The sequence below is a fragment of the Pinus tabuliformis genome, chromosome 4_1, assembly GCF_031772625.1.
Source record: "Pinus tabuliformis cultivar Carrire ecotype Pingquan chromosome 4_1, CPIR1, whole genome shotgun sequence".
Classification (NCBI taxonomy): Eukaryota; Viridiplantae; Streptophyta; class Pinopsida; order Pinales; family Pinaceae; genus Pinus; species Pinus tabuliformis.
The window spans coordinates 284,683,547-284,709,863 of NC_142303.1; the positions used below are offsets into that span (position 1 = coordinate 284,683,547).

Below are 26,317 nucleotides of genomic sequence, written 5' to 3' on the forward strand. Positions count from 1 at the left end.
GCTATTGGTGGTTTGCTAACTATCCTGGCGCATTCCCCAACTTCCTTTCTAACATACCCAAGTCCTATCTGATGAGTTAATTCCTCTACTTTGATGGGATTGACAATGCCTTGGCCATTAATGCCCAAGCCTTTCCCTTCATACCCCAATTTCTTCAATAGTTTGGAGCCAATTCTTGTGGTATGATTTTTGAAAACTGCAAAATCATTATTAGGAAACATACATGAGGACGGAGAACTATCATTTACCTCACACGAGTCACGTTGCAGCTTTTCAAAGGCCTCATCCTTTTCTTTCAGGTGTCATAGCAAACTTTATTTTTCCTCTTTCTCTTCATGAAGATGCATCTTCAATTCAGCGTTCTCTGTTTGAAGATTATGTTTGTTTTGCTTTAGTTCTTCCATGGCCTCTTCCATGGCTTGCAACTAAAGTTACAATCGCTCGTTTTCCTCCGTCTCTTTCTATAGGGTTTATACATTATTTCCACTCTTTTGTAATGTTGAGCATGGTCTCGCACATCGCTTTTTCATCCTCTTTCACTACATGTTCCATTATTCACACTGAATTCACATCAAAGCAAAGACCGCTCTAATACCACTTGATCCAGGTCCGAGTGTGACGAAGGACCCTTCCAAGACCTTTTACTTTTGTGATGTGTTAAATTTCATTTTTAAAAGAAAATTAATGAATACATCTGCATATTATAAGGAAAAAGAACATTTCAATCATCAACACATGAAATAACAAGACGTTTATAACGGATTTTGTCTAGGAGGGACTACGTCTCCGGGCCCCAGTGTCAAGATGGTGTAGGCTTCTGAATTAAGTGTTGTCAATAGTGATGACGTACACAAGAGATGATGTCGTGATCATACAAGGAAAATTCCCTCACGCAAGAGTGGCGCCATGAGATGTTCCACTACAAGAACTCTCAGTTAAAAGACTCCTATTAGTATGACACAAAAACTCATGCACGATGAACATCCCACCAACATGGCATAAAAGGGATCTCAATGTAAACATTCATGGCAACACATGAGAATCCCATCAACATACACCAAAGGGATCTCAAAACATGACAAATCATGACAACAAGTACATCACATAGATGATTCCACATCACATCAAGCATGAATCATAAAAATGAGTAAGAAACAGGGTCCCACATCAAATATCAATCAAGGACCTATGAAGCACAATGCATAGCAAAAGAAGTACATGAACATACGTGACAACCAAGGGCCATCTAAAGAAGTGGATGTCAAACTACTGAAGTTTCTCGGACCATCGATCTCACGACATCAATCGCGACTGCTTGCACATGGATGTTGACACCTACATTCCACTTAGAAAAGTGGCTGAAAAATAGAATGAGAGAATGAGAAGTATGAATGCACCATCAAATTTGTGGCATCGAAAAGTGCAATATTGACTGTCCAAAATCTGAATTCTGAGAAGTTGAGAATCTGGGGCTTGAGGAATCTTTTAGATTCCCCTAAGATTCCTCAAAGATTTTTCTCTATGGGTGGACTGGAAATCTGGAGCTCCAAAGGTGAATCTAGCTTCGCCATTGTGATCCCTATGGAAAATCGTGAAAAATGAGTATAAACTTGACTATATTCTGACATGGAGAAAAATTACCTCCTCAGGAAAATTGCAAGGATCATGGTTTCGCTCCCTCTTTTTGCAGCGATCATGGTTCCACCCTCATACTGAAAATGGCTGGAAAATGTAGAACTCTGATGAAGAAACGAACAATGCCATTGTGTTTTTGGCGTCGAGAGGTGCTGGAACCATATAAAATTTGTCAAATTCTGACAAAGTGGAAATTTGGCCCTCCTGCAAAATTCATGGTTCCACTTGCATTAAAAATTAATTCATCTCGATTTGTGTGCCCACTCCTGGTTCCTCCTCTTTTCCCCATGCTTGAGGAAATATTGGGTTAATATAATTTTTCTGGGTGGATTTACTAATGAGTTAGTTGGCGGAGTTGGTTTATGATTCATTTATTAAGGAGGAGGTCAGGGGGTTAAATCCCAACTCCTCTCTTTTTTTAACCACGAAATCATACCCGCATTTCAAATTTTTACAGTCACATTAATGGTGGATGGGTTAGGGTCCGCCTTGGGTGGCCCGCCCCTTAACCTCCACCAGTTGATTGAGTGGGAGCCCTTGTATTTAAAGGGGTGAGTGTGCAATTTTTCTGTTGTGCATGGTATAAAAGGGAGTGTGTGATTATGAGGCCACTTGGTGGGCCGACACACATGGCCGGAAGGGTTCAACTCCCACTGGCCTCTCCTTTTAATGGTACATAGGTTGGTTGGGGGTGGTGAGGTTGGTTGCCCCCACCCTCTTTTAATATATATTTTTTGTTTTAAAAACAATAAGGTGCCATTTAAAAAAAAATGAATTTAGCGGTAGGAGTGATTTTAATGACCCCACAATTTCATTCAGAATTTGGCCTAGGTTGGATGGAATCTGGTGGCTGGAAAGAGTCCAAATTGTGGCCTCCTTAAGCCTGCCCAGTCATCAAAAGTCAACCCAATTTTGCCTGCTTTTAACTTTCACATACGGACTCGGATTGATGAACCGTTCACACCACCGTGATTAGGATGACAAGATCTATGTTTCGGTCCTAGTTTAAGCATAATCCAAACACTCTAACTTTTGAGCTTTCCTGAGTCCTCCTTGTCCTGTGTGTGTCTCTGCAGTCACCTGGATCAATCCTCTCCATTGAGGAGCTTTTGGTCCTCCAAAAGCATGAAAAATAATCTACAACTTCTCTGTACCTTGTATGCATCACAAGCATCTTGAAAGGTCTCACTTCCATCTCCTTCACCTTTGTTCTTGGAGCCTGAAGCGAGGAGCCGACACTTGCAACCTCTGCAACCTGTCATACATTTTTTTGAAAATTACATTCTTGAATTTCATGACCAACTAACGACCCAAGCATCCCATATTTGACACAAGTTTATAACACCTACTCGACGCTCAAGTTTACATCAAAATGGAAACAATACCTCAGCTTTGAAAACAAGGCCAACATATCATTGTTGCTTCAACAAGTGATGAAAACACTTCATCATTGCAACACATGATTTTACAAAAAAAACAAGGCCAACACTATTTTTTGCTTTCGATAAGTGATGGAAACATGACATCACTTTTAGAGTTCAAACTGCAACTCAAAATAAGACTAGACATCATTGTTGTTGAACAAGTGATGGAAAATAGATCATCACTTTTACATTTTAAAATTTAACAAATGATTTTCAAAAGGATGACCATGAAATGACAACATGTCTAGAAACCATTTTTCACTTGTCAATGTGAATGTGTTGCCTCCTTGTGGTGATTTTGCTTGTCGAACAACTGCTTCACCCGGTTCATGCACTGATGCTTTGTCTTTAAGGCACTGCTTTGGATGGAGGCTCTAGCAAGTGCCTCTTTGATGGTCATTTCTATTGCAATGACTACAATACATCTTCTTTCTCCATATCTTCTTAACCTATTTCTTTTCATGCTATTGAGAGGGTCTTTCACGCCTCATCCTTTTGTGTGTTTCCATTCTTTTCCAACACTTAGAAAATGTATGGTTATTTGATCCACAAAAGGTGCATGCTTTTCGATGCCATATTTTACGTTCATTATTAATGACATGATCATAATCGAAATGAACATTCGAAGATCAAAAGTGGTTATACCTTCCCTTGCTGTCTGTGGTGTAAGTATGGTGATAAGAGCTTGCCTTAGCTCTTTCCCTACAATGGGCACTACCATGGGATGATGGGGATGTGTTCTCATCATTCTCTTTCCTTGATGATTTCAATGATGTCTTGGACAACTCTGAAACCTTCGAGCACTCTCCTTTAGTGTATCTCGAGCTTGCAAATTGATGTTCGTGCAAAACCTCCAAAGGTTGAGTTATGCCTTATTTATTAACACCAAGTTCTTCTTTCTCCTCATGCCTCATCCTTGTAAGGAGCCTCATGTTTTTCCCTGTAATTAGGATCTCCAAATCTCCAATAGAACTCATACTATGTTAAGACAAAATTGAAAGGAAATCAACATATTTTACCTCCTCTTTTTATTTGGAAAGAACTGATGAGGGTTTCTCATCATCTGTTGTTGGTGGTTCGCTAACTGTCGTGGCACATTCCCCAACTTCCTTTCTGACATACCCAAGTCCTGTGTGATGGGGTAATTCCTCTACTTTGATGGAATTAATAATGCCTTTGCCATTAACACCCAAGCCTTTTCCTTCATACCCAATTTTCTTCAACAGTTTGGAGCCAATTCCTATGGTATGAATTTCGAAAACAGCGAAATCATTATCAGAAAACATACATGAAGATCGAGAACTACCTTTTACCTCACATGGGTCATGCTGCAGCTTTTCAAAGGCCTCATCCTTTGCCTGCAGTTGTCATAGCAAACTTTGTTTTTCCTCTTTCTCTTCATGTAGATGCATCTTCAATTCAACGTTCTCTGTTTGAAAATTATGTTTGTTTTGATTCAGTTCTTCAATGGCCTCTTCCATGGCTTGCAACTGAAGCCGCAATCGCTCCTTTTCCTCTATCTCTTTTTGTATAGTTTCATACATTATTCCACTCTTTTGGAAATGTTGATCATGGTCTTATACATCACTTTTTCATCCTCTGTCACTGCACGTTCCATTATTCACACTGCAATTGACATCAACGAAAAGACTGCTCTGATACCACTTGATCTAAGTCCGGGTGTGACAAAGGACCCTTCCAATACCTCCGACTTTTTTGATGTGTTAAATTTCATTTTTAAAAGAAAATTAAATAATACATATGCATACTGTAAGGAAGAGGAACATGTCAATCATCAACACGTGAAATAACAAGATGTTGATAACGAAGTTCATCCAGGAGGGACTATGTCTCCGGGCCCCGTGTCAAGATGGTGCAGGCCATTGCATTAAGTGTTATTGATAGTGATGATGTACACAAGAGATGATGTCGTGATCATACAAGAAAAATTCCCTCATGCAAGAGTGGCGCCCATGAGATGTTCCACTACAGGAACTCTCAATCAAAATACTCCTATCAGTATGACACAAAAACTCATGCACGATGAACATCCCGCCAACATGGCATAAAAGGGATCTCAATGCAAACATGCATGGCGACACATGAGAATCCCATCAACATACAACAAAAGTATCTCAAAACAAGATGAATCATGAAAACAAGTACATCACAGAGATGATTTCGTGCCACATCAAGCAGGAATCATAAAAATGAGTAAGAAACAGGGTCCAACATCAAGCATCAATCAAGGCCCTGTGCAACAAAATGCATAGAAAAAGATGTACATGAACACTGCATATACCTCACAACCAAGGGCCATCTGAAGAAGCAGATGTCAAACTGCTGAAACTGCTTGGACCATCAATCTCATGGCATCAATCGCATGACTACTCGCACATGGATGTTGACACCTGCATTTCACTTAGAAAAGTGGCTGAAGAATAGAATGAGCGAATGAGAAATCTAAATGCACCATCAGATTTGTGACTTCGAACAGTGAAAAATCGACTGTCCAAAGTCTGAATTCTGAGAAGTTGACAATCTGGGGCTCAAGGAATCTTTTAGATTCCCCCTAGATTCCTCAAAGATTCTGCTCCATGAGTGCACTGGAAATCTGCAACTCAAAAGGTGAATTTGGCTTTGCCATTGCAATCCCTGTGGAAAACTGTGAAAAATGAGTATAAACTTGACTATATTCCAACATGGAGAAAAATTACCTCCTTAGAAAACTTGCAAGGATCATGGTTCTGCTCCCTCTTTTTGCAGCGATCATTGTTCCACCCTCATACTAAAAATGGCCAAAAAGTGCAAAACTTTGATGAAGAAATGGAGAGTTCCATTGTGTTCGTGGTGTCGAGAGGTGCTAAATCCATATAAAATTTGTCAAATTCTGACAAAGTGGAAATTTGGCCCTGCTACAAAATTCATGGTTCCACCTACATTAAAAATTAATTAAAAATTAATTCGTCTCGATTTGTGTGCCTGCTCCTAGTTCCTCCTCTTTGCCTCCATGCCTGAAGAAATGTCCATTTATTATAATTTTTCTAGGTGGATTTACCAATGAGTTTTTTGGTTGAGTTGGTTTATGATCCATTTATTAAGGAGGAGGTCAAGTGGTCAAATCCCAGCTGCTCTCTTTTCTTAACCATGAAATCATACCTGCATTTCAAATTTTTATAGTCACATTAATGGTGGATGGGGTCAGGTCCACCTTGGGTGGCCCGGCCCCTTAACCGCCATTGGTTTATTGAGTGGGAGCCCTCATATTTAATGGGTTGAGTGTGCATTTTTTTTTGTTGTGTATGGTATAAAAGCTAGTGTATGATTATGAGGCCGCTCGGTGGGCTGGCCCATGTGGCTGAGCGTGTTCAACTCCCACCTACCTCTTCTTTTAATGGTACGTAGGTTGGTTGGGGGTGGTGGCCTCCACCCCCTTTTAATATTTTTTTTTGTTTTAAAAACAATAAGGTGATATTTTAAAAAATTCGAATTTAGTGGTAGGAGTGATTTTAATGACCCCACATTTTTTCTCAGAATGTAGCCCAGGTTGCCTGAAATTTGGTCGCCGGAAAAAGTCAAAATTGTGGCCTCCTTAAACCTGCCTAGTCATCAAAATTCAACCCAACTTTGACTACTTCTAACTTTCACATACAGACTCGGAATGATGAATTGCTCACACCACTATGATCAGGATGACGAGATCTACGCTGTGGTCCTGGTTCAAGCATAATCCAAACATTTTGACTTTTGAGCTTTCCTGAGTCCTCCTTCTCCTTTGTGTGTCTGGAGCCACTTGGATCAATTTGTATAACCTTTGGAAATACAACTAATATTGTGTCTTATGCAGTTTCCTCTAGCAGAGAGAGTCGAAAGAGAAGGGGAAAGAAAGTTTAAATCAATTCAAGAAGACAAAGAGGCTCTTGACATCTGGAGTCATATTAAAGTTTGAACTATGTATATCAATGATATACATATTATTGGTAGGGAAAAGAATGCTAGACAGATTAGTGATTTCAATTGGAAATCTATAGGGACAATCTCCACAACGTAACTTGTGATAAACACAAACCTTCCAAAGGCTCTGTTATCACTTAAGAATTCTAATTTTAAAACCGCTCACATTAGTTTGATGGTAAAAAATTCAGTGCTAGTCTAGTCTTGAGTTTTGTTTGCCTTAGAGTCTGAGTCTAAGGAGTCCACTATGCATCCTCATTCACCACCAGTCTCATAATTTACACAATTTCCATGTGTCAACTTTGTTCAAAGGTTATTATGTGCTACAAAGCTCTTTAGGTGATTTCGTAGCGCATAAGTCAGTTTTAGGTGTTTTCGCAGCGCAACATGTTTCATGTAAAGTTCATAGCGCAGAAACCTCGGTTTAGGTGATTTCGTAGCGGAAAACACCGATTTTGCACTAACTGCGCTACGAAATGGGGAATTCGTGCTGATCCATAACACATCTCACCCCAGCTGTCATATTTTCTGCAAGAATTTTACGGGGATAACATGTGCAAGGTCTTACATGTCGGTCTTGACACGTGTTCTGTAGCCTTCAAATTTGATTCTTGCCTGTACTATTCAAATCGAGATTTCCATCCAAAACCAAATTTGAAAATTCTCTATTAAGACCGAAACTTCTGATTCTGGTTTCGATTTGTGATCAATCTGGCAGTATGACTTCTGGGAAGAATGGGCTCTTGTCACCTTCCTTTGTTTCTAATTTGCAAATTGTCTTGAAAAACAGAAAGATAGAAAAAACCCCCAAAGGTGAAGGCGTTTCTAGCGGTAGTAAGTGACATCACAGCTCTTGTCGCTCTCAGATTCGTGGTTCACAACCATGATAATCTCTTCGTTGCTGCCGAAGCAACACATGTTGTGGGCATCTCTGTCTTGATCTACAAGCTCTTCAAGGAACGGAACTGTGCAGGCTTATCACTTAAATCTCAGGAGCTTACTGCTATATTCTTAGCAGTGAGGGTGTACTGCAGTTTTGTTATGGAATATGATATACACGCAGTGCTTGATTGTGCAACATTAGTCACCACTTTGTGGGTGATTTACATGATACGTTTCAAGTTGAAGGCAACACATGATGAAGATTTGGATAATTTTCCGATATATTATGTGGTGATTCCATGTGCAGTACTTGCCCTTTTTATCCATCCATCAACATCCCATAATATTGTAAACAGGATACTTTGGGCCTTTTGTGTTTACCTTGAAGCTGTTGCAGTTTTACCCCAGCTTCGCGTGATGCAAAATACAAAGATAGTTGAACCATTCACAGCCCATTATGTGTTTGCATTGGGTATTGCAAGGTTTTTCAGCTGTGCACATTGGGTACTCTAGGTTTTGAATAGCCGTGGCTACTTGTTTTACATTGGGCCATGGCTTGTGGCCGTCCATGGTACTTTTGTCAGAGATTGTTCAGACTTTTATTTTGGCAGACTTTTGCTACTACTATGTTCAAAGTGTTGTAGGAGGGCAACTTGTGCTGCGGCTTCCTTCAGGAGTGGTGTGATTTCAATCTAATGGCTCCGCTGAAGTTTCTATGGAACTGGTGTATGCTTTGGATCTGGTGCCAAAATGTGCTTTTCCGCAAAAGCAATTACTTCTTGCAGCAATTGACATAGCGGATGCAGGCTCAAAATCAGGAGGTTATGTAGTATACTCAACTTGCTCAATTACAGTTGCAGAGAAAACAAAAATGACCAGGGATCATAATGGATTTCGAAAATTGTTTATAGTATTAACAAAGGCAGGAAAACTTTTGGCTCTTCACTCTGGAGATGGTCGCATTGTATGGTCACAGTTGCTCCCTGCTTTCCGGAAAACAGAAGAATGCCAAGCTCCTTCTGTGTTGAAGGTCCTTCCTTGGCGGATCCCTCACCAGCATGCTTTAGATGAGAGTCCAGCTGTTCTGATAATAGGGAAATGTGGTCTAGGACATGATGAGACAGGGATTCTTTCATTTGTAGATTCTCACAGTGGCAAAGAACTTGAATCTTATAGGCTTTCCTATCCCATATCTCAAGTGATTCCTCTGCCAATGACAGATTCAACTGAGCAACGGCTACATCTTTTTGTTGATAACAATGCAAGGGCACACTTGTTTCCTAGAACCAATGAAGCACTGACTATGTTTCTTAAACAGATGTCAAATATCTACTTATATTTTGTTGATATAGAAAAAGGATCAATCCAAGGTTATGGTATCAACAATCAGGACATGTCAGATATGGTGTTTAAGGATTATTGCTTCAAAACTAGAGAACTGTGGTCTGTATTGTTTCCTTCTGAATTGGAGAAAATTGTTGCCACTGTCACAAAAATGACAGCTTGGAGGAGGTTTTTATCTTCACACATGGCAAAGGTAGACAACACATCAAAGACGTGGCAGTTTGCTTCATTTTGGGGTAATTTAAAGATAAAGGATATACTTCATTGGATCCGGACATATTAAGGCAGACTAAAGACCGATACACAGGGACAGTTTCATATATTTCAGGGTATTGGAAAGGATGTGGCATTAAAGATCAAACATGGAGCTTTGAACATCCGTTACAGCCAAACTAAAGGGGAGCAGATGTTAAAGAACGAGGTTCATTTAATTAAAAAGCCATCATGCATGTGATATGGAGTTAGAGTCATAGTTAATTTAGAACTCTTAAAAAGCTCCAGCCAGCACTTTATTGTATTTATTAGTTAGTTAAATAGGTGATAGTTGTCATTAGAGGTAGTTATCGAATTCCCCTCATGTTGGAGGAGGAATCTCGATCAGTTAGAATAAGAATTCTATATATAGCTGAAACAGAAATGTAATGGGGGTTGGGAAATTTTATAACAGAGCATTGTTTTGGCTTATGTAAAGACAGAGTTTCAGTAATATAATTTGGCTGCTTTGCTTCTCAGGATTCATGAAGGATTTCTATGTTCAAAATGTGTGATTTTATCCTTTCCTTAATGTCTTTTACAGTTGCATATATGTATAATCACTCAAAATTCACTGGTTGTGCTCTGATTTCCTGTATGCATTTATGAGCTGTGGTTCCATATGTGTTATGTTCTGAATACTCAAATGCTGAATGCCCTGACTTCTATGTAAAGGCAATATCATTGTTTACTAAGGTGTTGTTGACTCCATAGGCCCAATGGAAACTTGTTTAATGTTTTTCCAGCATCCATATTTATCATAGATATATCACAAAGAGTTAGCCATCTTATCTTAAGTAAAAATCATTAACCCATTTAGAGAGAGCCCTCTCAGGTTGAGGAGGCTAAGCCTCAACCTAAAGTAGGTCTGAAATAGTTACTTGAAGTCTTCCTGGTCAGCAGCCTTCCAGGGCTTGATTTTGAGATAACAGGCTCATCGATCTAGAGACTATTTTGATAAATTAGTAACTCGATATTATATCATCAAAGCTATAAATAGTCAATGTCAAATGTCAATTATACTGGAAGTAGTTCACTAAATGGTTTCATAGTATTGGTTGCAACATGTGCACCAAGTTTGTTCCATCAGCCAGCTAGAGAATAAATTTGTGGGATCTTTAGATAATACACAAGATGAAATATAATCTCCTTTGGATTCATTAGGGTCCCTTTATCACAACAAACAGATCACTCATAGTTATATTTTCATGATCATTTGTAGAGTAATTGTGGGGCTCATACTACTAGTTTATATTCATTTTCTCAGGCTGTAGCTCCATGTCCAGGGAACCTCTTACTGGACCTGCATGTGATAGAATAGAAAAAAAATAAAATAAAATTCATAAAGTTATCATAAACTATTTTTATATTGTTGAAATTTGTTCATCTTGTTAACAAACATCTAAAGATACTTCATCTGTGGCAATGAATTGTTTTATTTATTTTTTGGTTGATAATCCAAAAACACCAGGTTGAGGAATCCAAATATTTTTTTCAAGGATGACAGCCTACTGGATGACACATTTGTTCTAGGGTGATGTCATATTACTTATTTAATTAATGCAGAGTGAAGGATGGAATCTGTGTGAGAGTCAGATTTCTTAGATTTCAAGCCTTAAAGATGGTTGAAAAAATGGAAAGCTTGAACCTTCCCAAGATGCTTATATGTTCCTTGCATTCAATGGAGGGCCTCAAGTTGCCTCGTATTTACTTGGTGAAATAACACTGGTAAAATGGTTTGGTGAATCCGATACCATCAACTGCTAGTCATAGTGCCTAATGAACAAATATGGAATATTTTAATGTGGAAAAATATTGGTAAAACAAGTTGCAAAGTTGACCAAATTTGGAGGAAAATTGGCAGACATAGTAAAAGAGTAGTTAGCAGGTTTTTAGGGAGTATTCAATAGTTTCATATTTCCAAGGAGGAAAATCAACAACCAGTCAATTTATTTCCATATTTTAGGGCATAAATGATTTAGAGGAGCAAGATTAGAATTTGAAAATTATTGGATTTGCAATATGAATTATAATGTTGTCTCACATAGGTGGCAGTCTAGATTTAGCCCAGTTTCAATGGCACAAATTATATAATCCATTTCAGATTCGAATGCACTCAATGATATGATATCCAGTTCATCATATTTGTGAAGAGGGATTAATAAACAGTATAATTAGATCCCAATTTCAGGGGAATTGTTCCATATTTTTTGTAACAAGCCAATGATTATTTTATTTTTAGTTTATTTTCAAGGATTTGATTCTTAGAGGTTAGGTAACAATTGTAAGATTTGGTTTTCCCATATATTGTTTCAATTTAATGGACAAGGGTTGGATTTTGATGCCAAAACCCCGCCATTTTTGTAAATACTTCTATTGTAGAATTTTTAATTGAAATATTATGACTTTAGTTTCATGAAAAAAAATTGTTTCTCATGTATGTTTTTCCCTATGATTCATAATATGTTTATGCATATGTTCAAGGTAACATAGGAGCTAGGGAAAGGCTAGGTTTGAGTATCAACCTCTGTGACAACCAACTACAAGTTATCATCATTAGGGAGACTAGCTAATTGAACAATCTATTTAAAACAACTCCTCTACATCATTTAATTGTTGCCTTCTATCATCTCTTGAATGTATATTTGTTTGGCTGTAGAAATATTCTACATGCATGTACTATATTTGGTTGATTAAGTATTAAGTATGAATTTTTAATTATCATATATTCTCTTCTATTCCACTACCAAACTCTTTAAAGCTATGTTATTATGGCGGAATTGGATGTTTGACTCTGACCAATTTCCATCAAGAGAGTGCTTTATTTCTGAGCATAGATTGGATACTCATCAACGACCACCTACAATAAATAATAGATCTAGTCATTGTGCTTCATAATTTGTTGTCTATTAAAAATGAACAACTATAAAAAAAGCCTTGTAATATTGAGGGAGATCCCTCTTGTTCAAGGGCCAGCTTAAACCTAAAGACTGGACGAGTTGGTTTCTTGACGTAGTTTTGGGGCCAAGAATTTCCTTCGAGAAGCAAATACAACATTTGGCATTGTTTCCAAGGATGCAAAGTAATGAAGAAATATTTCCCCAAAGAATGATTAAGACTAGATATATTTCTCACTAGTGAACAATGAGTAGAAATTAACTATTAGTTGTAATTCCTTTACCTGATGGCTCCACATTGTTTATATGGTGATTAAATTGGCTTACAAATTCCACTAGTTCTAGATGTCAGATTCCTTTACAGATGTGCTTGTGTAAGGCTCAGTGTGGTTGGAGTCAGTGATATTTTTTTCTTCCTCTTAAGGAAAATGACTATGCAGTCTTCATAGTTCTTCAATATTTTATGTCTCATCAACTTACTGACCTTCACTAGTAAGTATCAACATCTCATGGAATTTAATGCTCAGAGTGTATATTATTGTCAGATTTTTAGTTGCATGCAAGGTGGCCTATCAATTAATCCAATGCTTACATGCTCGCACTAGAAGCATGATTACACTTGATAGTGTACAATTTCAATTCAGTTTAGTAATGGTGTCTGACTAGATAAGTTTGTTTTCATAGAATATCATGTGCATTTTTTCTTTAGCAATTTTCAGTTTTCATATTTCAGTGTGAGTTAGTCTCTGGATTAGTGCAGGGAGTATGGTTTCAGATTTGCAAGTCATAGGTTACATATTTCAATATACAAGTTGCAACTTTAAGTCAAATATTTTTATGGCGGCAAGAATCCATGCCCAACATATTCAAGGCATAGGTCTATAGGTTATCTACATCCCACAGGGGGAAGTAGTCCCTAATTGGAGCCGATGTTGTAAAATTTTCTTGTCCAACAAATGTTTCAAAAAAATTCAAATTTTGCCATCTTCTTTTCTCACTAAATTGTGGAGCATATACAAATCCATTAAGGCAAATGAGTCTTATACAAGTTCTCAAAGTTATTTTGTGTTAATAAAAGTTTTTAATTTTAAATAAATTTAAAATTTATAGAAATATTATATATATTTTTATAAATTTTATTCTTTTATTATTAAAAAAAAAAAACTTTTATTAAAAATTGTTTAGACCTATGGCCCAATCTCTGAGTCCATGTTATATATTCCTATCAATAACAAGAAGTCACAAACAAATTCAAAGGCTCCACTTTTAACAATTTCTAGTGCTAAGCCACAACAAAGGAGCCCACAAGGAGCAATATAAAGTACTACATGAGTTGGAAGTGTTCATGTAAACATGAACATGTAAAGTAGTGTATAGGGTTTCATGTTAGCAATTTGGGATATCTTTTGATGCTGAAAACTTAAAAATGAAAGTCTCGATTCACAAGGTGACAAAACATAGCCAACACACAGCTAAATTGCCTCCAATTTTTAACATTAGAAATGAGCGTGTGGAGATTGAAGGCTAAAATTTAATTTTTGACCCCTACATTATTCAACGTTTGATGCAAAGGGGGTGGGAGGGATAAACACATAGAATCATTTCACACATAGTCAAGCTTGCAAAGGCCTTGTCTAAGTGATCTGAAAATGGTGCACTTAGGTTTCTTGTCTAGCTTACAAGAAGCTCCCCACTTCCAAAGCTTATTTATTACCATGCCTTATTGATTAACCAATGCAGAATTGATAATATGTGCTTGAAGATAAGGTGTATGCTGGTATTTATTTTAAAATGTTTATGTACTTTAAAATCTATTGTTTATGTTGATATAACACATACATATAACAGTAAACAATGCAACAGTGAAAACAAACACATAAAACAACAATTTAATGAGGAGTTCACCCAAAACTCTTGGGTTACATCTCCTTGAGCTCTAGTAAACTCAACTAAGCTCTCTAGGATTATGGCAGCAATATTTTTACAAGCTCTCTAGCTCAACTCAACGGTTTACACAGAAACAATGAGTTTAGAATGTCATTCGATCCCCAGCTCTAAAGCTCTCGGCCTTCTTTCTCTGGCTTTAGCTCTTAGGCTCTCGCGCTGGCTCTAGCTCTTCGGCTCTGGCTATCTTGAGCTCTCTTTCTCGGGCTCTATGTGCCTCTGTGATCCTCTTGTCCTCCAAGAAATCCCCGACAACCTTCCAATGACCTTTCTACAGTTTTGTTGCCTGTCATTCACACTCTCAGGCTTTCTAGCCCCTTCAGCTATCTACGTTGTCTGCTTAAGCCTCTCCATTATTCTCTCAGACCCATCAATGCCTCTATCTCTGTCATTGAATGGCTTTTAAGCCTATCAGCACTTGTTTGATCGTTTCAGCTCTCAGGCTCTCTGGCTCCCAGTCACTATCTCTTCATCTTCCTTCTGGAGAATTTAACAATCATTTCTAACATCCCAAGGTATGGTGCCCACCTATTTTGCAACAAAAAAGGTTACTGGCGCATTTAAATCCCAAATATATCATTTCTCTATTTACATAGAGAAATACACTAGAAACGCTGAAAAATCCGCATCAACGCCTTTTATCGGACTTGAAAATCTCTTAAATCTACTTTATAACTCCTATCAGGTCTGCCTTTATGTCGTTTATTGCATCCCCACCGTTTTTATTGGAGATCTAGATCCAACACTGGTGGTTCATTTCGGGCGGCTCTTTCGTACGGGGGTTAACCACCCGATAAGGGTGGTTTTCTCGCTCCAGGGCCTAGACATGTGGCAGCCAATATATGGGCTCGGGTGAAGCCCGACCAAAACCATTTACCACCCACGACCCACCCGAAATCTTGCATGTTTTGTGATTTCCTTTGTATTTCGAAAATACATTAAAACATTACAAAATCCCGTAAAACGGCCCATATCAGACTTGAAACAATATATATTTTCAGTCACAAACCCTTTCAGGTCTAGTTTTCATCGCATCAGTGCTTCCCTTCGTATTTCGTTTAATAAACAAAATACACGAAAATACATAGAAACTTTCATTTGATGGATCTCAAATTACATCGAATATCGTTTATAACCCTGTTGGGTCTGAATGTATATCGCGAGTCACGAATGTATCGGCCCCCCGCTCCATGGTGTTGCTACGATGTGATTTTGCAATGCGACTTGCCACAATCGAATATCGCATGAGCCCCAGTTTTTTCCATATGGCATGGCCTATGCGAACATGATCTGTTGATGCCAATATCGGCAATCGGGATATCACTCGGCCCGGGGTCCCACCTCTGCCTCATGGCATCACCGATTGTGATCCACTGATATTGGCGATTGCAATATCAATGGCCTGATCCCACCTTTATGTTATGTTGGGTTGTGTTATATTCTTTCCACGACTAACCCACATAGTGAACCAGGGGGTTAGAGGGGGGGCGGAGCCCCCCCTTTGTTGCGCCGATTGCGCAGCGGGGGGTCATAGGGGGGGCGGCAACCCCCGCTGTCCAGGGGGTTTGAGGGGGGTGAGTAGCCCCCTTCTACGACGTCCGGGGCAGTGCCCTGGGAAAAATTATTTTTTGGACCCTATATTAGGTTGGGCGAACCTACCTATGGTTTTCGGTCCTTGGTTTTGGACGCGATGGTTTTCGGTCCATGGTATTGGATGCTTCGACATGTATAAATATGCATTGTAACATTGAAAGGAATATCATGAAAAATCAAGCTGGTAGTCCCGGTTATGGGATCCAAGGGAAAATCTCTATGTATATGTGTTTTATGTGTTATGCTCTCGCATTGTTTATTTTTCTGTGATTTATAATTCGTATGTAGGTAATTTCTATACGGGGTTAAAACCTACATTTGGTATCAGAGCTGTTTTGGCTTCAAGGGGACGCCTTTGTTGCTGAGGGGTTTCTCTTGGGCCTGTGGTAGGCCCTGTTCAGTGGGAGATCTGTGAGATCGATCCTGGTGGTGAAAGAAGATGGCGAGCAGCGGAAAGATAGAGATTGAGAAGTTCAATGGTCAGAGTTTTGAGTTGTGGAAACTCAATATGGAGGATCTGTTGGTGGATAAAGATCAGTGGATCATGGTAGATCCAGGTACTAAACCAACGGGAGTGACCGATGAAGAATGGAAGAAGTTGGATAGGAATGCAAAGAGCAAAATACGATTTTGTGTTTCAGATTCAGTATTGTTGAATGTATCAGGGGAAGCTACGGCGAAGACTTTGTGGGACAAGTTAGGGACTTTGTACCAATGTAAGTCTCTGGTGAATAAGCTGTTCCAGTGGAAAAAGCCGTATAACCAGAGGATGAAAGATGGAGACTCGGTGACAGAGCATCTGAACACATTTAATACTGTGGTAAGTCAGTTAGCGTCTGTTGATATTAAAATTTCAGATGAAGATAAGTGAATCAGTTTGTTGTGTTCTCTACCAGATTCGTGGGATAGTCTGGTTATTGCAATAGGTAGCAATGCAACCACTTTGTAGTTTGATGAAATAGTCTTAGCCTTGCTAACGGAGGAGATGAGACGGAAAAATATGGAGAGCCAGAATGGTGATGCCTTGTCTGTACGAGGACGGTCCCAGAATAGAAACAAAAATAAGTCATCGAGTGGGAGATCTAAAGATCGATTCTACTTGATTTCTTTCTTTTGCCCGTTACATGCTATGTCCTTGGGTTTCCCACCGGAAATCCATCATGGTCGGATCACCATCAAGTTCAAAGCAACATTGAATATGATCGCACTGGTTTTGTCCTGCCTCTCGGCTATACCTCACTAAATCGCACTTCTTTTGGAATGAATACCGGTCTGCATAGGAACAACACAACTCCCAATGACCAGTAGAGTAAGCCATCCGCTATTCCACTAATGACCAGAGAGCCTTCACTGCTTTTACGGAGCTACGCCGAAACCTGGGGGTGGTCCGACAGGTCTTAATTCCGTATGTGAAACCTGCTCTACTAAAGGAAGAGTTAGCTCAGCTATCGACATTTTCAAGCAGTCATGGTATTTCCCCAGATAACTACTCTATGACTATCTTATTCAAATAGCAGTACTCTGGGTTCTCTTCCAAGGCGCCTCCCCTTGATGAATGCTCCAGAACTGCCCCATCCTAATAGCAGTAATTGGAGTTATCTCTCTCTAGGCGTCTCTCCTCGATGAATGCTCTCTTACTGCCTCACCCTCATAACAGTACTTAGGGTTCTATCCCCCAATGTATCCCCTCGGTGAATGCTGAATGACTATCCCACCCCAATAGCAGTACTCAGGGTTCTCTTCTCTCCTTGGTGAATGCTGAATGACTATCCCACCCCAATCGCAGTCCGGCAGGCCTGGTTTCGGTGTGTTCGTTTCATAGAATGACTAATGACCGGGGCCCAAAGGTCTGGATTCGATGTGTTTCCTTAGTGAGTGTGTTCGTGGCTAGCCCGAGTGTGGTCCAAAGATCTGGATCCATGATGTGAGTTCGAGGGCTCTTTCCTCTCCTGTTAGTCGAGCGGCCTTACTAACTAGCAGAGTGGCTGATCACCCAAGGTAATGATTCACCCTCGGTAATGCAAGCTCAGGAAAGTGGGTGAGCAAAGCAGGGAGAGCCAGCCTTCCTCTCTTTTCTGCTTCCCCCCCCTATTAGAATTAGAAAGACACCCTATTATGATTTACCCGAGGTTTGGAATGTGGTAATGATTTGAGGGGGCTTGGAAGGAAAGAAAGTGCCCGGGAGTCAGGCTTGCCAAAGAGAGAGACTGCTAATGGTGGTAATCTTAGAGAGAGAACCCAACCATATGACTGAAAATTTCACACTTAGGAGAGCCTTGTTGGACGGGCTTCGATAACCAGACCTCTTCGTACTTGGTACGGCACTTAGAACTGGACGAGAAATCGATGGCGGCCCCTACCACACAGATGGACCCGCATCTGACAAAGGATGCGTAAGCAGGCTCGACTGTTAAGGACCGGAGGCGCTCGACCATAGGGAGAGGACCCTCACCATATGAATAGTGAGTGACTCCGTCCCTTTAGGGGGCTCGACTGATAAGGAGAGGAGAGGACAATTGAGGATGCGCTTTAAGGCTCGACCATAAGCCCACCACCCAAGCCCACCCCTACTCAGCATTTTCTCTTGGCGGAGGTTTTTCAAGATTCCCCTCCGGTCCTTTTGGTCGAGCACCTAAAGGTGATAGTGGCTAGTCGAGCCTACTTACGCATCCTCTCCCTATGGTCGAGCACCTAAAGGTTCAATTTACTTATTGGGTCGGCGGGCTATGGTCGAGCCTGCTTACGCATCCTTAACAGTCGAGTACCTAAAGGTCCTATGGTCGAGCACCTAAAGGTTCAATTTACTTATTGGGTGGGGGGGCTATGGTCGAGCCTCATTACGCATCCTCTCCTCTCCCTCTCCTTAAAGGTCCAGTCGAGCACCTAAAGGTCCTCTCCTTAACAGTCGAGCCTGCTTACGCATCCTTATCAGTCGAGCACCTAAAGGTGATGGCGGCCTTAACAGTCGAGCTTGCTTACGCATCCTTATGGTCGAGCACCTAAAGGTCCTTATATTGAGAGCCCTGCCAGGGGCACCCTCTCCTTAACAGTCGAGCATGCTTACGCACCCTACTGGAAGTATTTCTATTTCATTGCTTTTACCTTCTTGATAGGAGGCCTGTGAACGATTTGAAAAGAAAGAAGGGAGGGGGATTAGATTTAGAGATAGAGATACTTGTATTTACGAATCTATCGGGGGTTGAATCACAAGACAAACACACACCCAAAACTGTTCTCTTTGCTCAAATCCACCTCTCCTTATATTGAGAGCCCTGCCGGGGGCACCCTCTCCTTAACAGTCGAGCATGCTTACGCACCCTAAAGGCGTACAGAAAGCAAGAAAGTTTCAGTGTCCAGAAAGCAAGCGGAAGAGCAGAGCGTAGCGGTTACAGCCAAGCTAAGGCGTACAGAAAGTGGAGCGTGAATATTGACCATAACGAATATTACATACGTTATAACACCGATAAGATTGTGTTAGTTGAGAAGCTGGAACTGGCTCTGCCCTTGCTACCTCTGCTGGATAAGCCGCTAGTACTGCTGACACTACTGGATAAGCTTATGCTTGTGCTGGAGGATCCATATATGCTCCATACACCCTAGCTTCTTTCTTTGCTACTAGATAGACTACTGCTGGATATGCTGAAACAAGGAACACTTAGGTTACTTTACTTTTTGCTGCTCTAGCTGCCTCTGAATCTATTACTACAGTATATGGCACGATATCTTGTTAGGAGGCTTACTCCGCTGCTATGGCTTATGTAGATGTGTCCTTTGCCTAGACTTAGACTGATGGGTGGGAACAATTCATCATCAATTGGATCTGCCTATGCCCTGATTACCTTTGCTTTTGCTGCTGGATTAGAATCTACTTAATCAACTGCTGAAGAAGCTACTGGGTAAACTGCAGAATCAACAGAATCAACTTAGGGTATAGATCTTATCTAACCAGACCATAAGGGATGACCAGAAGGGACGCTGCGGGCATTGAATTTCCTCCACCTACCGGCTCCTTTCGCTGGTGGATCAACAGAATCAACAGAATGAACTGCTGCTAGTAGGGATGCTTTCTCTGCTGCTGGTAGGAAGGAATGCTGCTGGCAAGCTCGCTTGGGTTAGATTGCTTTATTGGCTTTGCTTATTAGATGGCGGCTTTATTGCTTTTTCTTGCTTCAGACTAGGTGGGTAGGAAACTAATTGAAGAAGGAGGTGCCAGTGCCTTTGCCATAGGTGCTGCTTGCTTATTTATATCGAGAGAATCTATATGGATTGATGGATTGATGGATTGCTAAGCGAGATGCTTACTTTGCTGCTGCTCACTTAGATGCATTTGGATCTGCTACTGATGGATCGATCATATGCCGCTACCTCTACCTCCGTTGCCCTTGCTTCGAGGTATTTTGACTTATAGGGCTTGATTTTTGAGCTAGTGGTGCTGAACCTAGTTAGCTAGTTGTGCTGGATAGAGAAAGTTATGGACCAGGAACTGCTCCTGGGTATCGATCTGGTAATTGAATTTGAAGGTATGCCGCTGGAATTGGGGATGAAACCATATATGGACATAGTTCTGGACTGAACAAACGAGGTAGAGATACCACCTATGCTATATTTACCCTTTACCGTAAGTACCACAGCCGAGTGCTGCAGCAAAGCCTGGTCCCAGTGTAGGTGCTTATGAAAGAAAGGAAATAACACACCCAGCTGCTCAGTATACTGCTAAGTACTGGATCGTATGGACCAGGAACTGGATCTTCTCTAGCTGCTTATAGATGATTTGCTCTAGGTGCTCTAGGTGCTATAGGCGCTATAGGTGCTGCTAGCTATGGGGCAGACAATTCAATATTGAGATGGGATATTATACTATGGAGGTACATCTTGTTTACATGCTGGCTTAGATGCTTAAAGAAATGGTTATGCTGCTGGTAGCTAAGCAACTGGATCCACTCGGGAAACTAATAGAGAAACTGATACTGAAATTGGTCAAGCCGATGAGTACTTTGCTACCTCTGCTCCTGGCTATAGATTAGCTTGCTAGAGATTGGCTTATACTGCTTTATAATGCTTCGGGATCGAGACATGGAAGGGATAAGTAGGTGGATATTTGTGATACACCGATGCTAAAGAAAGGTGCTTATGGTTGTTTTGGTGAAAGGGAACTTGGCGCTGGGGATTCGAACCCCGCGAACTGATCTTACCTTAAAAGGTGTGCATCAGAGTTAGACCATAATCGTGATAAGGTTATAACAACAGTGTGCCGGAAAATTCTGATAGATATCTTGTAAGTTATCCCATTCTCATCTACCAGGTGCTAACTAAGCAATGAAAGCGAGTGTCTTCAGCAATGAGGATTATTTATGGATAGACAGTGGTTCCAGCGGGGGGGTCAGGGAGAAATCGCATTGGGTCTTTTAGTGAGGGAGAACCCGCATTCAATGGGTCTTCGGGGGAAACACTGCATGAAATGGATCTTCCAGGGAGAGAAGAAGTGCATTGGGTGGGCTTTATAGCTGGGCTGGATGGGATAGATAGCTGGGTGAGCCGGCTTTGGATAGATGGATGGGCTGGGTGGCATTGCTGCGATTGCTGGCTTGCTTTATGGGGAATGGCAGGAGGGATGGGTCTTCGAGATAGAACGATCCAACCCGATGAGGTCTCTATTACCCGCTGCCCTGCCTGCTAGACGTGGTGGCCTAACTCGTTTCAAACCTAAAGCTGCAAAACCTAATCAACCCTCTCAGTTAGCTCTCTCTTACCTGCATAGCCAGCCTGATGCACTCAACTTACCTGCATCCACACCACCTCCCTCATTCTTCATTAAAGAAAAGAAAAGCTAAGTAGCCAAGGAAAGTGACTCACCCTCATTCTTCATGAACGGAAGAGATTTCTTATTTGAAGAGAAGAGCGAAGAAATCTTTCTCTCTTTTCTTTTTCCCCAATCTTTCTTCTCTCTCTCTAGCTAGGAAATCACTCTCATTATATATGTCATTACGGCAGCAAATGAAAAAGACAAGAAGAAATCTCCTCTTCCTTCCTGCTATCATAAAAAGATTGTATAAGACCACCCTGTCCTACCGGCTGAAGACAGGCAGGAAATGAAAAGTATAATCCATGCACTTTAGCGAATAAAGGCACTTACTGGACCCAGCACTTGACCCAGCATAAAGCGAGCCTGAACCGGATAAGCAAGGTAGGACCAGACGTCAAAGCTTGGGCCGAGACTGCCTCGCTAATAAAAGAGAAAGAGGCTGTGACTCTGATCCCCTCTGATTCGCATGGCTCAGCTTGACCAGTTGATGAACCAGCAATTGAAGTTGATCCCACAGAGGCAGTGGTTTTACCCGTTAGAGATCAGGATCCAGATCCTATAGTAGGCTAGGGATAGTTACAGCCCACTAGCTTAGGAGGTTCCCCAACCAACCAACCAGCTAGCCAGGATTACCAGCCCATAGTCATTAGGATTACCACCTATGATTCGGTCTAATCAGTCAAGAAGTAGGGTAGGTATGCTTGCTTGTAGGTTAGGCAGATCAGCCCATCAGACTATAATTAGACCCCAACTAGAGGTACTTGGGCCGGCAAGAACTCATCTACAGGGTCAGGTTAATCCCAGCCTGGAACTACTATTCCTACGGGGAGCTTTTCTCCAGCCAGACACTCTATACCGGAAACGAAATAAGATACTACGGGATGCCTATTTAGTGGAACCTAAGTCTCTACGGGGAGCTAAGCAGCCGGCACACAAAGTACAGGTTTAGGTAATCCCGGCAAGCACCAACTCGTCCAGGATCAAGTAGTATCCCAGCCTTAGGATCACTACCTACAACTCGTACGGGTTACCTCACAATGATCTAGCCTGAAACAATATTGTACACGGGGATAAGGTCCCGGAGGGGCTTGCGCTTCCTAGTGCAAGGAGACAGCACCAAATGTACAGGTAGCTTTTCAGGAAGGAGCCGGCACCTATACTTGCATGAGGTGGGTGGTCCAAACCTAAACTACCACATGCTCATATATAACTACCACCATTTCACCGGGCTATCAATTAGGAGGGAATGAGTCAAACAACCAAGCTACTTAGCTTTTCTTTTCTTTAATGAAGAATGAGGGAGGTGGTCTGGATGCAGGTAAGTTGAGTGCATCAGGCTGGCTATTGGGCTCTTTCTCTCTTTTCTTTCGGTAACTAGGTAGCCTTGAGCAATATATAAACCCCCCCAAAGAAATAAATATCATTATATATGTCATTGGTGGAGAGATAGAGTCTTCTTGGAAGGGGGGGGCTACTTGGCTTGGATACTTTTATAACAGGCTTGGTTGGGCTTTGTTATGTACCTAGGGGGGATAATATGGGGTACCAAGGGAGGTACCCAAGGTAATAATGTAATAATGGGATGGGCCATAGTAATAAATAAGGTGGTTAACCCATGTCATGTAAGGGACCACAAGTAGTTAATAATAATGTAATGGGCCCATGGTATTAGTTGATGGTATGAGGGAACCATGGTAATGACCCATGGTATTGTATGTATGAGGCCTATATAGAGGCTAGAGACTCCACATGGAGAGATATGAAGATGAAGAGAAGTATTATTGTATGAACAAGCATATGGCTTGTGGAGTGCTCTCCTTCCTTAAGGAGTGAATGTATGGTGTTGCCCTACCTTAAGGGTTTTGATCAATAAAGAATATTTTCTATCTATTTCTCTCTTATTGTTTCTGGGTTTATTCCCATTATCATATTATTTCTGGGTTAGATCTACAACAAGTGGTATCAGAGCTACAACAAGTGGTATCAGAGCTATATTTCCATATCAGATCTATAATATTTCTGGGTTAGATCTACAACAATTTGCATCAGATCTACAACAAGTGGTATCAGAGCTACAACAAGTGGTATCATAGCACTTTCTTGGGCACAAAAGTGGAGATTTTTTTTTTTATTTTTGCAGGGTTTCGGGGGCGACGACTTTGCAGGTCAGATCTGTATGTTTTGGTGCAAGATCTGTAGAAAATAATTGTAGATCTGTATTCCTTGTGCAAAAATAGCCAATTTCAAAAAAAAAAAAATCGGTTGAATCGGAGTCCGGATGAAGGAGATATCGCTGATTTAAAAATCAGTGGGGTTGCAGACAATTTTTAGGGCAGCGAGTTTTGCGGTGCAGATCTAGACGTCTTGGTACAAGGTCTGCAAAATCTAATTGAAGATCGGGATTCTTTGGGAAAAAATACCCAACTTCAAAAAAAAAATCAGCCAAATCGGAGTCCGGATGAGGGAGATATCGTTGATTTAAAATCAGCTCTTTTTGTAGAAATTTTGGGTGACGGCGGGAGAGTAGCAGCGCAGATCTAGAATTCTAGTGTCTGAATCAGGATTTCTATCACATGGGTAGATGCAGAATGGTTGTTCCATTTCCAAAAATAGGTTATAATAGAGATTCTGAGCAATATTGACGAAACTGTAACAATTTCAAATTTTTGCCAAGTAAGTGAATTTTTTTTTCAAAACCCTCTTCATGGCTTCTAGCAAGGTTATGATATTTACAGGAAAAGATGATGGTCCTACTATTGAAGAATACATAAAAGAACAGAAGTGGGTATGGAAAAACCATTGGAAATGGTGGGTAGTGGCGCAATTTGAAGATGAGGCAACCACATGGTGGGGATTACTTAACCAAAAGAAGTGTTTGAACCTGCCCGATGAAGAATTTGAAAAATTACTTTTAGACAGATGGTCTCATGCTAGGGTGAAACATGTGGGTCTATTTCCTACTGGTATATCCTTATTACAAGTTCATGGATTGATTCAGAAGGAGAAAATCATTGTGTCTATAAATCCTAGTTGCAAACAAAATCTTATAAGTATTAATTTGGCAAAAAGATTGCAAGTTCCAGCAAAACACATTGAAACTGCACAGATTGATAATGAAGATGTTCAAGTGTATAAGGATTTGAAGATTTCTATGGATAAGTATGTGCTTCATGGTGATTTTTATGCTTCAGATATGGATAACATGGATGTTGTTTTGGGATACTCTTGGATGGAATCCGTGGGTACTATCAATATTAATGTGCAGAAGAAATTCTTGAAGCTATGGTATAAAAAGAAGAAAATTACATTACAGGATATTTCCATCCATAAACAGGTAGAGCACATGGAGGCTGAAGCAGAAGATGTTCAAGGGACTGACATATCAGATGATGAACCTTAGATGATCGACAATCCAACACAAACAGAGGCTGCAGAAGAAAAGGTTACAGGTGATGATACATCAGAGGAGGGTTCAGTGGTTGAAGTCATATTGAAAAAGAAGACACCACAACAGGCACCACCGCAGGGTGAAGTAAAGAAACAACCATCGTGGGTTAAAACTACAACATATCATCACCCACATCACCCAGCGAGACAACCATCAAGATGGAAACCAAGTCGTCACATGACGGATCGTGAGGAGAGAGGATCCACCCACTGCACATCAACACAGAAGAGCTGCCACGGTCAACTTCCATCTCAAGCGAGCGAGGCACCAGCGAGATCAAGGGTTCACCTTTCTCTTGGATGGCTAGATGCACGTGCATGGTATCAGTGGACTACTCTCTTGAGTAGATCTTATTATTTATGTTCTTCCCATGTTTCGGGGACGAAACATGTTTAGGGGGGTGGAATGTTATGTACCTAGGGGGGATAATATGGGGTACCAAGGGAGGTACCCAAGGTAATAATGTAATAATGGGATGGGCCATAGTAATAAATAAGGTGGTTAACCCATGTCATGTAAGGGACCACAAGTAGTTAATAATAATGTAAGGGGCCCATGGTATTAGTTGATGGTATAAGGAAACCATGGTAATGGTACATGGTATTGTATGTATGAGGCCTATATAAAGGCTAGAGACTCCACATGGAGGATATGAACATGAAGAGAAGTATTATTGTATGAACAGGCATATGGCTTGTGGAGTGCTCTCCTTCCTTAAGGAGTGAATGTATGGTGTTGCCCTACCTTAAGGGTTTTGATCAATAAAGAAGATTTTCTATCTATTTCTCTCTTATTGTTTCTGGGTTTATTTCCATTATCATATTATTTCTGGGTTAGATCTACAACAAGTGGTATCAGCCATGTTTCGGGGACGAAACATGTTTAGGGGGGTGGAATGTTATGTACCTAGGGGGGATAACATGGTGTACCAAGGGAGGTACCCAAGGTAATAATGTAATAATGGGATGGGCCATAGTAATAAATAAGGTGGTTAACCCATGTCATGTAAGGGACCACAAGTAGTTAATAATAATGTAATGGGCCCATGGTATTAGTTGATGGTATGAGGGAACCATGGTAATGACCCATGGTATTGTATGTATGAGGCCTATATAGAGGCTAGAGACTCCACATGGAGAGA

General features: G+C 40.7%; 1 protein-coding gene across 1 annotated transcript in view; it reads left to right on the plus strand.

Annotated features, from left to right (window-relative positions):
* The window catches only part of LOC149175373 (uncharacterized), a 59,767-nt gene extending 51,126 nt beyond the window's left edge, over positions 1–8,641 (plus strand). Inside the window, exon 3 of the mRNA XM_089421122.1 lies at positions 7,812–8,641. Within this exon, the coding sequence (XP_089277248.1) occupies positions 7,812–8,408 (597 nt within the window). The 3' untranslated portion in view covers positions 8,409–8,641. The remainder of the gene's footprint in view (positions 1–7,811) is intronic.
* The last annotated feature ends 17,676 nt before the right edge of the window (positions 8,642–26,317 follow it).